This window comes from Triticum dicoccoides, chromosome 7B (assembly GCF_002162155.2).
Source record: "Triticum dicoccoides isolate Atlit2015 ecotype Zavitan chromosome 7B, WEW_v2.0, whole genome shotgun sequence".
In the NCBI taxonomy this organism is placed as follows: Eukaryota; Viridiplantae; Streptophyta; class Magnoliopsida; order Poales; family Poaceae; genus Triticum; species Triticum dicoccoides.
Window position 1 is genome coordinate 56,912,843 of NC_041393.1, and position 13,562 is coordinate 56,926,404.

Genomic DNA, 13,562 nt, shown 5'->3' on the forward strand with positions numbered 1-13,562 from the left:
CATTAAATACCTACCCCTCAAGCTCAAAGGGCCAGCTCGGCATTGGCTTAAAAGCCTCCCAGAAAATACCATCGGAAGTTGGGAAGAGCTTGAGGATGCGTTTCGAGCAAATTTTCAGGGTACTTATGTCCGGCCTCCGGATGCAGACGATTTAAGTCACATAACTCAACAGCCCAGAGAGTCAGCACGCAAATTCTGGAATAGGTTCCTCACTAAAAAGAACCAGATAGTCGACTGTCCGGACGCTGAAGCCTTAGCAGCCTTTAAACGCAACGTCCGAGACGAATGGCTCGCCAGACACCTCGGCCAAGAAAACCCAAGAACAATGGCCGCACTAACAAGCCTCATGACCCGCTTTTGTGCAGGGGAGGACAGCTGGCTGGCTAGATGTAGCGCCAGCGAACCGAGTACATCCGAAGTCAGGGATGGAAATGGGAAATCAAGATGCAGAAAAGATCAGCGCCGGAACAAGGAAAATGGCCCAAATAGTATGGCGGTCAATGCCGGATTCAAAAGCTCTCGGCCAAATAACAAAACACTGCCCCTCAAGGACAACAGTGACGAGCTATCGAACCTAAATAAGATTCTGGACAGGCTATGTCAAATACACGGTACCTCCGGAAAGCCTGCAAACCATACCCACAAAGATTGTTGGGTCTTCAAGCAGTCCGGCCGACTTAATGCCGAACACAAGGGGCTTGACACACCAAGTGGAAGTGACGAACCCCAAAAGCAGCACTCCGGACAACAGAAGACTTTCCCACTAGAAGTCAAAACAGTGAACTCACTTCATGTGATAACACGAAAACAGAGTGCGGCACCTGCCATACCAGGAGACCGTCCGCAGAATGGGGATAGACCATACCAACATTCGACATAACAGCACTTCCTTTAAAGGAGTGATGCCAGGCCTCTAAGCCAATCATACGGGCTCTGTACCACTAGAGGTCGTGTTCGGTTCATCCAACAACCTCCGTCGCGAAAGGCCCATTCTTCGCAGCACCCCATTTCACAGTGGCCATAAAGCACTACTGGGGCACAAAGCTTTCGCCCGCTTTAACGCCATACCACACTACACGCCTCTTATTCTTACAATGCCTGGTCCACGCGGCATAATCTCATTTAAGAGCAACTACGAGTGTCCCTCAACAACAGAGAGCGTGGGGCTGCCTTGACAGCCACTCCGACCTTGCAGGTCAAGGCCCCTAACCACAGGTCATTCAGACCCCGGACACGGTTAGGCGAGTCCGGCTTAACTAAACAAGGGGCTTCCAGCCGCATATCCCCTTTACAAGGGGCTGCTGTATAAATGATGAGAGCCAATAAAGCTCAACTTTCTTCATCTTCCAAATTATACTTTATTTCATACAATTTTTTGCACGATATTTCTTAGAAACTAAGTCCTTCTCTTTTACAGATGAAGCACGTGCTACACCCGTCCAGGATATAGCACAACGGAGACACATGCGCAGACGTGCAGCAGGGACCCGTTGCAAGGATTCTTTTCAGATTAAGACCCTGCGTAAACCTTTCTTATTGTCTTTGTTGATACACACCCCCCGGTTTCCCACCATAGCCGAGGAGGAGGCTGGTGTTTTGGCATCGGCCGCGCCAGAAGTTCCCGCCCGTACCTGGACACTAGGGGCTTAGGGCATTGTTCTGCCCAATATCATAAAGACCGAACACCTCAGGGAGTGTTTGGCGTCTCGAGTTAGGCCTTATATGCATCAGCTCCCAATCATGTCTTTGGTCAAATGTTGGGTTTTCCCGGCTCCTGTGTTTTGCCGCCTTACGTTCCGTATCATCGGCTAACGCGGCACCAGGAGAACTACTGCGATTGTGCCCCGGTTCGGCCGGGCGAGCACCTCAGTAGAGAAAGCCGAAAACTGACTGTCATGATATAGTGAGAGACTAGTCAACCACTCGATCGACCATTGGAATGTTTAGAATTCCTCCGCTTTGACGAAGGACCGCTTCCCGGTCAGGCACATACGCGCCCCGAAGTTCGGAGAGGAGCGGTGCCGCTAGGGGCTATATAGTAGCCCCACATTCGAGCTCCTATGGCTAAGTGAAAGTGATAAAGCATTATAGTCCGGTTGCCTAGTTTGCTATGCTATCACCTCCCTAAAAGGACCAAGACATTGGATTAAGTGTGAAAAAGTGCCTTTTTATTTGCAAACACCCCCGCACCATGTGCGTGGGGGCTGAAGCCAAAGACTGCAACTTTCAGGTTATTCATACATATACGGCCGCACAGGAGATAGTTCAATACTTGAGCACACAAGTATAAAAAGTTATTGCGTTATAAACATGATCTCAGAAATCATACATATCATTCAAAAATAACATCTTTCGAGCACTGTGCCTCTATTATACAAGCGCCCTGCAGGACTTCCTCAAAATAGTGCTCGGTGGGGAATCGACTTTTGTCCGAACCCCGGGATGCAACAGTGGTGGCATCCATCTCCGCCCAGTATGTCTTACCACGGGCGAGAGCCATCCGTGCACCTTCTATGCATGCCGACCGCTTCATCGCCCCAATACGCGGCACCGCCCCAAGGAATTGCTGCAACAAGCCAAAATAACTCTTCGGCTTGGGCCTTTTCGGCCACAGATGAGCGACCACATCTGTCATGGCAAGTCCGGACAATCTACTTAGCTCAGCCCACTCAACCAGCCGATCACTCAACGGAAGTGGACGCTCCGGACTATGGAATTGAGACCAGAAAAGCTCTTCCATTTCATGATCCTCCTGGCTTCGAAAGTGCACGACTGCGTCCGCCGCACTCGCCACCAAGTCCAGATAAGGATCCTCCGCACCGTACAATTGGCCCAGCTGAGCATACTTCGGATCCGTGAACTTCCTACGCAGCATAAAGGGCTTTCCAGCCACAATGTCTCCAATCTGACGAAGTTCCTCCTTCATAGCCCGCATCGCACTATGGGCATCCTTGGCTTCGGCGTCGGCCTTCTTCAGGTCCTCTTGCTCCGCTCGGCGTTCTCCTTTAAGAACCTCCAGGCGGTCGGTAGCAACTTTTAATTTCGTGGCCATTCCGGCCATCTCCTCCCTGCTTCGGCAGTGAGCAGCCTTCTCGGCTTCTAGCTCTTCCGCTGCCTTCGAGGCAACCGCCTCGCTTTTTCTGGCTTGCTCCTTGGCCCGAGCAACTTCTACTCGAAGGCCTTCCACAGCGGCAGCACTATCTGCATCAGGCATACAAATTGTAAGGAATGGGCGTCAGCTCCCTTACTAGGCGACCATAGAGCAACCACACACCTTGTGACTCATCGAGTCGTTTATCGACCAGCGAGATGTCCGCATCCGCAATGTCGAGTTGCCTCTTAAGCTCGGCAACTCCATTAGTCCGGCTAGACACCGAACGTTTCGCCACCTGCATAGGAGAGGCGACATTATATAACTGAGATTATGATCCTCGGCACGCTGCCGCTTTCGACAGCATACCAAGTCTCAGGGGCTACTATCTATACAGGCCGCACTTCATGTGCAAAAACTATCAAAAGGTATATCATTTTTTGCGTACCTCAAATCCCGTCAGCAAACTTCCGACGACCTCACACAACCCGCTTTCGGCGGACGAGATCCTCTCAATCACCATACTCGTTAATGTGCGGTGATCTTCTGAGATGGATGTCCTCTCAAGCAAATCCTGCAGCTCCACCGGCCGTACTCCAATGGGTGCCGAACTCTCTGGCCCCGCCGGACTCGGGGAGACCCTCCGCGACGACACCTCAGGGTCGTCCGCCCCGCACGATGGGGCGGCAGATGGAGGCGTTTCGCTCTCCATCATATCCGGACGAAGGTCTCCCGAAGATGAGCTATGCTGAGATGGGCTGAGATCTGAACTACAAGGTGAAAACTTCGGTTACCCTTAGAAATTAAACAGGGATGTTCACTATTACAAAATTCCCCCTTTTTACTTACGGCTCGCTAGAGGGTTGATTCCTCCGAGGAGACAGTTCGGCCGGGGCTCTTCCCGGCACGGGACCTTTCGGTACAGATTTCTTCCCCCGCTTTGAGGCCTTGACCTCTGGGTCTTCGGAAGCGGTCCTCTTCTCTCCTTGGAAGGAGGGACTCTCGATTCCTCCCTTACTGAAAGCCTCCGTGGCTGAGGTGGTAGATCCCTTGTGTCCTCCTTCGCCCTCCTCCGAAGGTACAACCTCTAACATTTTGATTAACACGGGATCCTGCGTGGTCTCAGGGAGGGGGGCTGGACACCATATCAGTTTTGCTTGCGCTATCCACTCCTGTCCAAGGGATAGCTGGTTAAAAGGCAAACCCACAGTAAATAAATGGACGATGTGTCTGGACACAAGGCTACTAACTTCAGTATCCGGGCGATTGCAGCTTAGGCCAGCATCCTCGGTCAATTCCGGACGCATTTCTTGCGATCCGAAGAACAGTTTGTACATCTCCACGGGTGTCGAACCCATGAAGTGTTGGAGAGCTCGTGGCCCGTCCGGATTAAATTCCCACAGACGGAGGGGGCGACGTTTGCAGGGCAGTAAGCGCCGGATCAACATAACCTGGACCACTACGTCCAGATTGATCTCCCTTTCTTGGAGACCTCGAATCCGGTCCTGCAACAGGGGAACATCCTTGGATGGCCCCCAGTCACGCCCCTTGTTGACCCATGACGGCAGCCGCTGTGGGGGGCCCGAGCGGAAGACGGGCGGCAGCCTCTGCCTGCTGCCCCTGGGAGCGGTGATATAGAACCACTCCTATTGCCACAAGCCGAGCTCCTCCTGAAAAGAGCCTTCGGGCCATGGAGCATCGGCCCTCTTACTTATAACCGCCCCTCCGCACTCTACCTGACGCCCCTCAATCACCTTCAGCTCCATGTTGAAGGTTTTGAGCCACAAACCGAAGTGAGGGGTAGTGCGAGGAAGGCTTCGCAGACGACAATGAATGATGAGATGTGGAGGATAGACTCCGGAGCCAAGTCATGGAATTCCAGCCCATAGTAAAACATGAGCCCCCTCACGAAGGGATCCGTCGGGAAGACTAAACCCCGACGGAGGTGAGACACAAACACGACGCTCTCGCCGCGCTCAGGATTAGGAATAACTTGCCCTCGGGTAGGCAGCCTATGTGAAATCTCGTAGGTTAAGTACCTGGCGTCTCTTAGCTTTAGCACATCCTCCTCTGTGATGGAGGAGGGAATCCACCGGCCTCGTAGGTCGGGGCCGGACATTGTCGAAGATCGAAGATACCCGAATATGGAGCCTTGGGTGTTGGAACTCGGGGCGAGGGGCAGATTCGATAGAGGATTGAAGAAGAAGAACGGGCCTTGGTCTCATTATAAAGAGGAAGAATACCAAGAGTCGTCCCCGTGACCGTTTGGAACCCGCCTTCGATGGAGGGGGCGTGGCAACGGGCGCGGTTGGGTTACCCACGTCCGTATTGATGGGAATCCCGGAATAAGGGGAACACGATCTCTGCTTCGACAAGACGTGCCAAGGAAACCGCCTCGCTAAACGCGCCGAGGTTGAACAATAAAAACAATTTGAGGGCTTGGTAGTGGTGTGACGTTACGCCGCAAAATACGTCAGCAGATTGAACTTGAATAATATTATTCTCTCTACGGGAGTACGTGGAATTTATTTTTGCAGAGCCGGACACTATCCTGATGTTCACAATCTTCTATAAATTATTCGGAGGAAGAACCCGCCTTGCAATGCCGAAGACAACATGCGCGCCGGACTCCTCGTCATTGAAGCCTGGTTCAGGGGCTACTGAGGGAGTTCCGGACTAGGGGGTGTCCGGATAGCCGAACTATTATCATCGGCTGGACTCCAAGACTATGAAGATAGAAGATTGAAGACTTCGTCCCGTGTCCGGATGGGACTTTCCTTGGCGTGGAAGGCAAGCTTGGCAATACGGATATGTAGATCTCCTACCATTGTAGCCGACTCTGTGTAACCCTAGCCCTCTCCGGTGTCTATATAAACCGGATGGCTTTAGTCCATAGGACGAACAACAATCATACCATAGGCTAGCTTCTAGGGTTTAGCCTCCTTGATCTCGTGGTAGATCCACTCTTGTAACACACATCATCAATATTAATCAAGCAGGACGTAGGGTTTTACCTCCATCAAGAGGGCCCGAACCTGGGTAAAACATCGTGTCCCTTGTCTCCTGTTACCATCCGCCTAGACGCACAGTTCGGGACCCCCTACCCGAGATCAGCCGGTTTTGACACCGACACAACCCCTCCCTTAAGGTAATCTCCTCTGATCCCCTCGTTTTCATCCATAGAAATTGTCACATTTGCTCAAATCTTGCTAGTTTGGGGAAACCCTAGTTTTTGCTTGGATTTGGAAATTTGTGTTTCTTTGCTAATTTGGTATGGTTAGGCTTTCATAGTATGCTAGGGTTAGGGTTATGTGTGTTTGATGTTGGTGTTAGGGTTATGTTAGTCTTAGGGTTGTGGTTATTGTTAAGTGGGGGTTAGGGTTAACCAATAATTCTCGGTTTTGTAGGCATGGCTTCATCCGGTTCCATGACGAGGCCACCGTGTGCTAACCAAGAAGACATGCCGAACAAGTGGGAGGACGCATCTTTGGACAAGGTGAAGGAGAAAGATGTCAACATCCCACCATGTTGGTGTGGAGATGTTTGCAAGGTGAAGGTGTCCACCGACCGAAAGAAAGCATGGACGGAAGGGCGGAGATATTTTGTATGCCCGAACTATGCTTATGATCGTGCACTTCCAACTCACGCCTATGACCAACCATAATCGTTGCCGTTTCCAACCGGTGTCTTCTCCAGAATAGACTGGCTCTCATCAGCTGCTTTCTTGATCTCGGTGCACTGCGGATGAGAAAGAATGAATGCGTTAGCCATTCAAACATGTGTAATACGGTCAACGGGAAAGTAAAGAAGGGAACACTTTACCACATAGTTAATCACCGGAACAGCAGGGACTCCTTGCCCTCGCCTGACATCTCTGTTGTACTTCCCCTTTGCTAGATCCTCAAAGTTTACGGGTTCTTCAAGAATATCCTCATTATATGCCGGCGGGCATATCTCAACTCGAGTAGTTACAATAAACCACCGTACGTAGTTATCAAAAGCAAGTGGGTTGTGCTCACGAAGCGGGGCGCTTGTAGTGCTACGAGCTTGCTCCACGGAAAGCTGGAAGTGGGTAACATACAGAGCATGATGCTTGTCCCAGTCCTTTATCTTCCGTTGCCTTCTCCTGTCCAACCTGCGTGGTATAAAACCAAACATTAGCACAATCAAAAGGAGTCCCGATGCTTAGACAATACGCAGACATGCTCTCTTACCTATAAAGTGCTTTGTCCGTGTCCACCCAATCCGGCGGGTGAGGCTGGAAAAGACCAAACTGACAATACACGCGATGCGGCAAATAAAACTCAACCGCCCAGTTGCATATCAGTGGGCACCGCATAAGCTAGAGATCCTTATCCCACAAGCACATCGGGTTGAGGCGGAACTCCTCGGTGTACCCCAAGCTCTCACCCGTGCCATATGGCTGCCATACCACCTATGAAACAGGGCAACAATGCAAATTTGATGACTATTTTTCAAGCAAGCATGAGAAAGGACTGAAGTAATGACCTCCTTACCTGCTCAGGCGTAATCGTGTCCAACTCGGCAATGTACTTTTGGTACATGAGATTGACATAGTTCGTCATCTCGGAAACGATATCCCACTTGTAATCCCACGTGGGGCGCTGTAATTCGTCATGTTCATCTGCATACCAAGGATCAAACCTGACGCTCTTCGGGCGTCCAACAGGCAGACGCTCCCAGCTCCATACAGAAAGTAGAAGCAGATTACCACCAATGCCTGCACTATCTGTGATCCTGCAACACGCATCGTCCAGCTACATATGAAAGAAAAACAATGTTAACTTGACAGCAAGCTTGCATTGCTAATGAAGAAATGAGTTGATCACAAAACATACCAACTACCTGTCGGTACAAGTAGGCAAGAGTCGTTGAACCCCAGCTCCATTTGCTATCGAAGATGGTCAACGCCTTCAGCCACATCCATGGAGCGTTCTTGCCAGTGGAGTCAGGAAACAAAGTCCTCGACACAACGTACCACGTATACACACGAGCATGTGTTTGGATCACATCATCAGTGGCATCCGGAGGGCACGTCGCAAAGTTATTTTGAATCCACGTGAAAGCAGCTCCGGCTGCTTTCCTTTCCCTCTTCTTCTTCTCTTCTCCCTCCTCTACATCAGCCTCAGCCTCGGTAGGAGCCATACCGATAAGAGCAATCATCTGCTCGCGCCATCCATCAGAATCGGTGCTCATACAGAGAGGCCTCCAGTCGATAGCAAGACCGGTGATCAACGAGACATCCTCGAGCGTCACGGTCATCTCCCCAGTCCGAAGATGGAAACTGTGCGTCTCCGGCCTCCACCGATCAACAAGAGCGGACACGAGTGGAGCGTTCAGATTCGGCGTGGACCGGCTAACCAACAGAATCCACGGGAGTAGTCCTGCCTACTTGATGTACGGTGTGTACCGCTCATCGTAAGGCATGGCAGGACCAGAGACCCCATGATACCGAATCTTCAGAGGTTCAAGCTTCTGCAAAAAACAAGTAATGACAAATCTTAGGGCATGTAAATTTCAACTAAAGGCAAATTTGCAAAATATTTAGATTACTAGCTGTTACCTTCTCCTTCTCGCGCATCATGTAGGCCCGGTGTTGCACGTCGTAAACATCGTCCAGAAGCCAAACCATCCTTACAAATTTCAAACAATAAACATATATGAGTTCATCTCAAATATCGGTAAACACTCAACATTTCATATGTGTTCATCTAAACATCTCATATGTATTCATCTACAAGAATCTCAACATCTCCTTCTCACACAATGAATAAATGATTGTAAATTCTCATATATATCTCGTATGACATATGTGTTCAAATAAATCAACATCTCATATTTCAAATAAACTCAACATCTAATATATATCTAAAAAACTCAACATCTCACCTATAGCTACAAAACTCAACATCTCATAATTATCTACAAAACTAGGCATCTCATATATATCTAAAAAAAATAAACAATCTAGGTTTCACTAACAAGAATCATATACTACCGGATATGACTACACATCCTCCATCACAACACACAATCTTGGACAAACAAAGATCCAAACCAAGTAAATCTAAAGTTCCACCTAATCTTGGGCAAATCCCTAAAATTTCAACGGTTTTACGGAGGAAAAGAAAGGGAATGAAGGAGTTTACATACTAGGAGGGATTGGAGATCGAATCCAGGCCTCAAAACTTCAGATCTGAGAGGGGGTGTGGGGGGGATCCGAAGGGGGCGCCGCCGCCGCTCTCTGTACAGAGAGCAACTTCTCAGAGGTGGAAGAACTGCCTGGGAGGGGCTGGCCCGATGCGGCCTAAGTCAACGTGCAACGCCTAAGACACGGGCGCTGCACTATACACAGTGCGGCGCCCTAGCCTTAGGCGCTGCACTGCTGTCTGTGGGGCCGCAACTGGACCAGGGCTGCCACGCTGGCTGGATCTGCGATGCCTAAGGGAAGGGCGTTGCACTGTAGGGTGCGGCGCCTAGCTGTCGGGCGCCACACTAAAGGGTCAGCAGAGTGATTTTTTTTAAAGCAGGTCAGTTTGTGATTTGATTTCGGCCTCAGGTCAAATATGTGATTTCTGCCGTTGTTTTCCACAAATTTGATCAAACTATATGCAGTTTGACTTAAGACAAAATCAATATGCAGAGTTAATAAAAGCAGAGCGAGTACAGGCACATGAAAGGAAGATCGATGACCCGTATAAATTGGCTGCATACAGTTGTCGAGATGGCCGTGGCCTGATGGCCATCCTTGGGCTTACTTGAAAATGACATCATTTTCTCTTTCATACAGGCTAGGTCCGTGCCATATAAAACAGACACGAAGTCAAGTACAGCATAGTCGGGCACACGTCGGTGGCGCCCGGCAACATCCGGGGACCGGAGAGGACGCGGTCGCGGCCGGCCGTGCCAGGCAGCGGCGAGTTATTTGCGCAGGCGGCGTGTGCACCAGCGCACAGCACAGCACTGCACCAGCGCAGCCGGTTCGTGGGCGCAGTGCAAGTGCAACAACCCCACCCACCGAAAAAAAAACCTGTGCCATGGGGGGCACGTCGCGTGGACGAATGATTCCGGCCGCACCCAACCTTCCAGTCCCCCAATGAATTCATCGATGCGATTGATTCCAGCGGCCGGCAAGGGGACAAGCCGGGGAAAAGGCACCGAGTACGACGCCCATACCCTATGGCCGTAGCTCTCGTCCCTCGACGACGACCTACTAGAGGGCGAGAGGGCGAGCACAGCACAGCACAGCGATCGTACTTCTCTCCTGTAGCCGATCGAAAGGCGCCGCTGCGGCATCACATCCCGTGCACCGAACCCAGCCCGGCCGGGGTCCAGCGAGGTGATCGCCGAAGGATCGATAATGCTTGTGCATCCTGATCGGACGGGTCAAGGTCAATGTGGCGCACTGTGCTGCGAGGTGGCGCCCTCCACAAATGCGAGTCCTCCTCCTCCCGTCGGTGCCCAGTTCTGACCCTGCGCCGCCGTCTCCTCCACCGGCATGGACGCCGTCGCCGGCCGGTCGCCGGTCAACGGCGAGGCGAGCTCGACACGCAACCGGCGAGCTCCCCAAGATTTCTGTCGAAGCGAGCTCGCCTTTCATGCGACAAGTCACGTTAAAATTATCCCTCCCTCCGCATTTCCAGATAGGCACAAAGGCCGGACCGGACGCAATCATGCAAGAAACAACAACACGAGGACTAATCTAATCGTGTCCCATGACAACGCCAGTGTGATGACAGGTGCAGTGTCCAGACACGGGGAATTCTCTGCATCAGCAAAAGCATATCGATCGGTCGGGGCTTAGCTTGTGCAGCTTTTATCTAGTTGAAAATCCAAACAAGACTTCGGCCATATGGTTGTTTACTCCAAAGAATGGGCGAAAGGAAGAACGAACATATTCCTATTGGATGGCTCGCCAGATAGAATTGGATCCATGCTACACAACAAACAATTGCATGATAGACGTCGTTAACCGCAACGTAAATGTAGTGCGTAACAGCGACCCAAATTAGTAATCATTAATGGCGATTTGGCAGCGGAGAGTGACACAGGCACACGGCCAGCCAGGTGTATCTAGGTAGTAAAGCCAGACAAATTCGGAAATTAATAGCCTAATGAACTGCAGTTACTACTGGTAATCATGGTGACAGTGCAGTACTAGCAGAGCACAAATCTTAATCTCGGGGAGTACTATGCACAAAATTCAGGTAACTGTCGAAGGAAAAAAAAAGGAAGGTGTGAGCTGTAAACGAAAAGGAGTAATGGCGCCGTTACATGGAGGCCAACGGCGTTGGTGTCGGCGTCGTCAACGTCAGAGCGGGAGCCACCGGCGGCGTCGGAGGCGGGGTCTGGAGCGGGCGGGGCGTCACGTTCTTGCCGCCGCCGACGGAGAGGGAGCGGAAGAAGGTCCTGGGCCGCGGCGGGGCGGCGGCCTGGCGCGCGGAGCGGCTCTTGACGGGGGCGGGCAGCTGCTCCCCCTTGCGGCGCACCTGGTGCCTGCCGCTGCCGTTGCTGGGGATGACGCAGGTGAAGACGACCCCGATCTTGGCGAGGCGGTTGACCCAGCGCGGGATGCGGGCGCGGGCGACGAGGCGGCGGCACGCGGCGTCGCAGAAGTGGTTGCAGTTGCGGGAGACGAGGTTGTAGGCGTCGCCCGGGAAGTCGGCGGCGAGGTCGGCCATGAGCGCGCGCACCTCGGCGCGGGTCAGCGCCGTGGTGCCCACCAGCACCGCCTCCCGGAACACGTAGCCGGGGCACCGCCGCGGGGGCACCTCGAAGATGCCGCTCCCGGCGCCCTCGTGCGCGCCGTACGCGTACTCCACCCCGTGGACCTGCACGCCCGAGTGGTACACGCCGAGGCCCAGCCACCGCGCGTACCCGTTGGCGGGGGTCACGTCGTACACGTTGAGGAAGACCGGGGACGACGACGGCGCGGCGGCGGCGTGCGGCGCCTGGCGCGGGGCGGGCCGGGGCGTGGAGGTGGACGCGGAGGAGCCGGCCGAGGAGGAGGTGGAGGACGAGGACGAGGAGGCGGCGGCGGCGGTGGCCATTCCCTCGGCCCGTGTGCCGTCGGTCGGTGCGGGCGTTCCCTCGCGCCGCGTCGGCCGAGAGGAGGGAGAGAGAAGGAGACGCAGACACCCCCGCACGGCACCGTGGTCGCCGCGCGGCGTTCCGGGCGCTGTGCGTTTTTATGTGGGTTTCTTTAGCAGCTTGTCGCGCGGCTGTGTCTGATGCTGATCGCTTTTTCGTGGCATCGCATTGGGGCGCTTTGGCTTTGGCTTTGGCAGGCTGGCGTGTCCATGATGCAGCGCCGCAATAGAGGATGCGAGCCGCCAAGATTCGTGCTGGGCTTTGCCCATGAACGACTTTTTCTTTTAGCAGTAAAATCTTATTTTGGTCACTGCCATTTGTTTAATAATTTCCGAATGCGGGATGATTTACAGCTCCCATTTGAACATCGCTTACTAAATGGCACCACGTGCCATCAACTCTCAATTCCTGTCCATTCAAAAAGAAGGAAAACTCTCAATGCCGACCAAATGATGGTTTTGACCAGACTTTGCAATTCTGTAATCAGCATGAGTACATGACAACCACGTCGTCTCTTTCCACCAAAGATTCTGGACCTCCATTAGGGCCTAGGATACTGTCAGATGTGCGCCCCTGATGAATACTGTTGGGTGTTGGCCTCACGATCAAGCGTCGTGTACTCTTTTTTTTTTGGCGGGGTAAGCGTCGTGTACTCTCTGCACGTCAAAACCTAGTCACGACACTGAGGGTTCTTGCCTGGTGGGCGAAGGGGGACGGGATAGGCACAATGAGAATTTGTCGCTGAAAACATGCTGACCCTACAAAAGCAGCCCGATCGTAGAAATTATGGCTCGAACTAACATGCAGCAATAGCTGGCAAACAAAAAAAGCAGAAAAATAATCTTTTAAAAAAGCAGAAAATATAAATTTGCCTGTGATATCATGACCGTTGTTGTGAGATTTCAGTCACCTCGTGTGTACTTGATTGGCAGTCTGCGCTTGGAGAATCATTAGACATCGGGCAGGCACAAGCTGAAAGCTGTATCGGTCTCCTATGATTGCAATCGATGTTGCTTCAGCTCATTTGTAAATTCAGATTCAGTGAGGTGGCCTGCTTAAAGCTGGAAGGATAACAGACTCAGGTCCTCCATCTTAACTCATGTCAGCCTTCACCTAATGTTAAGTTGTACCTACCGTCATAATTCACAACCTCTGTCCCATTATCCTTGTCTACGCATGAAACATAACGCAAAAAGGCGTCCAACTTATGTTATGCTCATATGCTGCAACAGTCCGAACCAGTGCAAGGTACTCTTGTGTTCTAGAAAAACAGATCTCACGCAATATCAATTCAGACTATTTTTAGAAAGGCCATACAGCCCTGCTTTTGTTAGAAAGCAGAGGTTCCAGCTGGGAAATG

At 51.9% G+C, this 13,562-nt stretch overlaps 2 protein-coding genes across 2 annotated transcripts; both read right to left on the minus strand.

Moving 5' to 3' along the window:
- Positions 1–6,707: 6,707 nt before the first annotated feature.
- Positions 6,708–7,850, minus strand: LOC119335735 (serine/threonine-protein phosphatase 7 long form homolog). The gene is made up of 4 exons (XM_037607822.1): positions 7,609–7,850; positions 7,306–7,526; positions 6,914–7,226; positions 6,708–6,829 (listed from the first exon to the last, which is right to left on the minus strand). The coding sequence occupies exons 2-4, from the start codon at positions 7,428–7,430 to the stop codon at positions 6,740–6,742; spliced, it is 528 nt and encodes a 175-aa protein (XP_037463719.1). The 5' UTR covers positions 7,431–7,526; positions 7,609–7,850; the 3' UTR covers positions 6,708–6,739.
- Positions 7,851–10,985: 3,135 nt separating this feature from the next.
- LOC119337337 (deSI-like protein At4g17486) lies at positions 10,986–12,329 on the minus strand. The gene has a single exon (XM_037609446.1). The coding sequence runs from the start codon at positions 12,160–12,162 to the stop codon at positions 11,383–11,385; it is 780 nt and encodes a 259-aa protein (XP_037465343.1). The 5' UTR covers positions 12,163–12,329; the 3' UTR covers positions 10,986–11,382.
- Between the last annotated feature and the right edge of the window lie 1,233 nt (positions 12,330–13,562).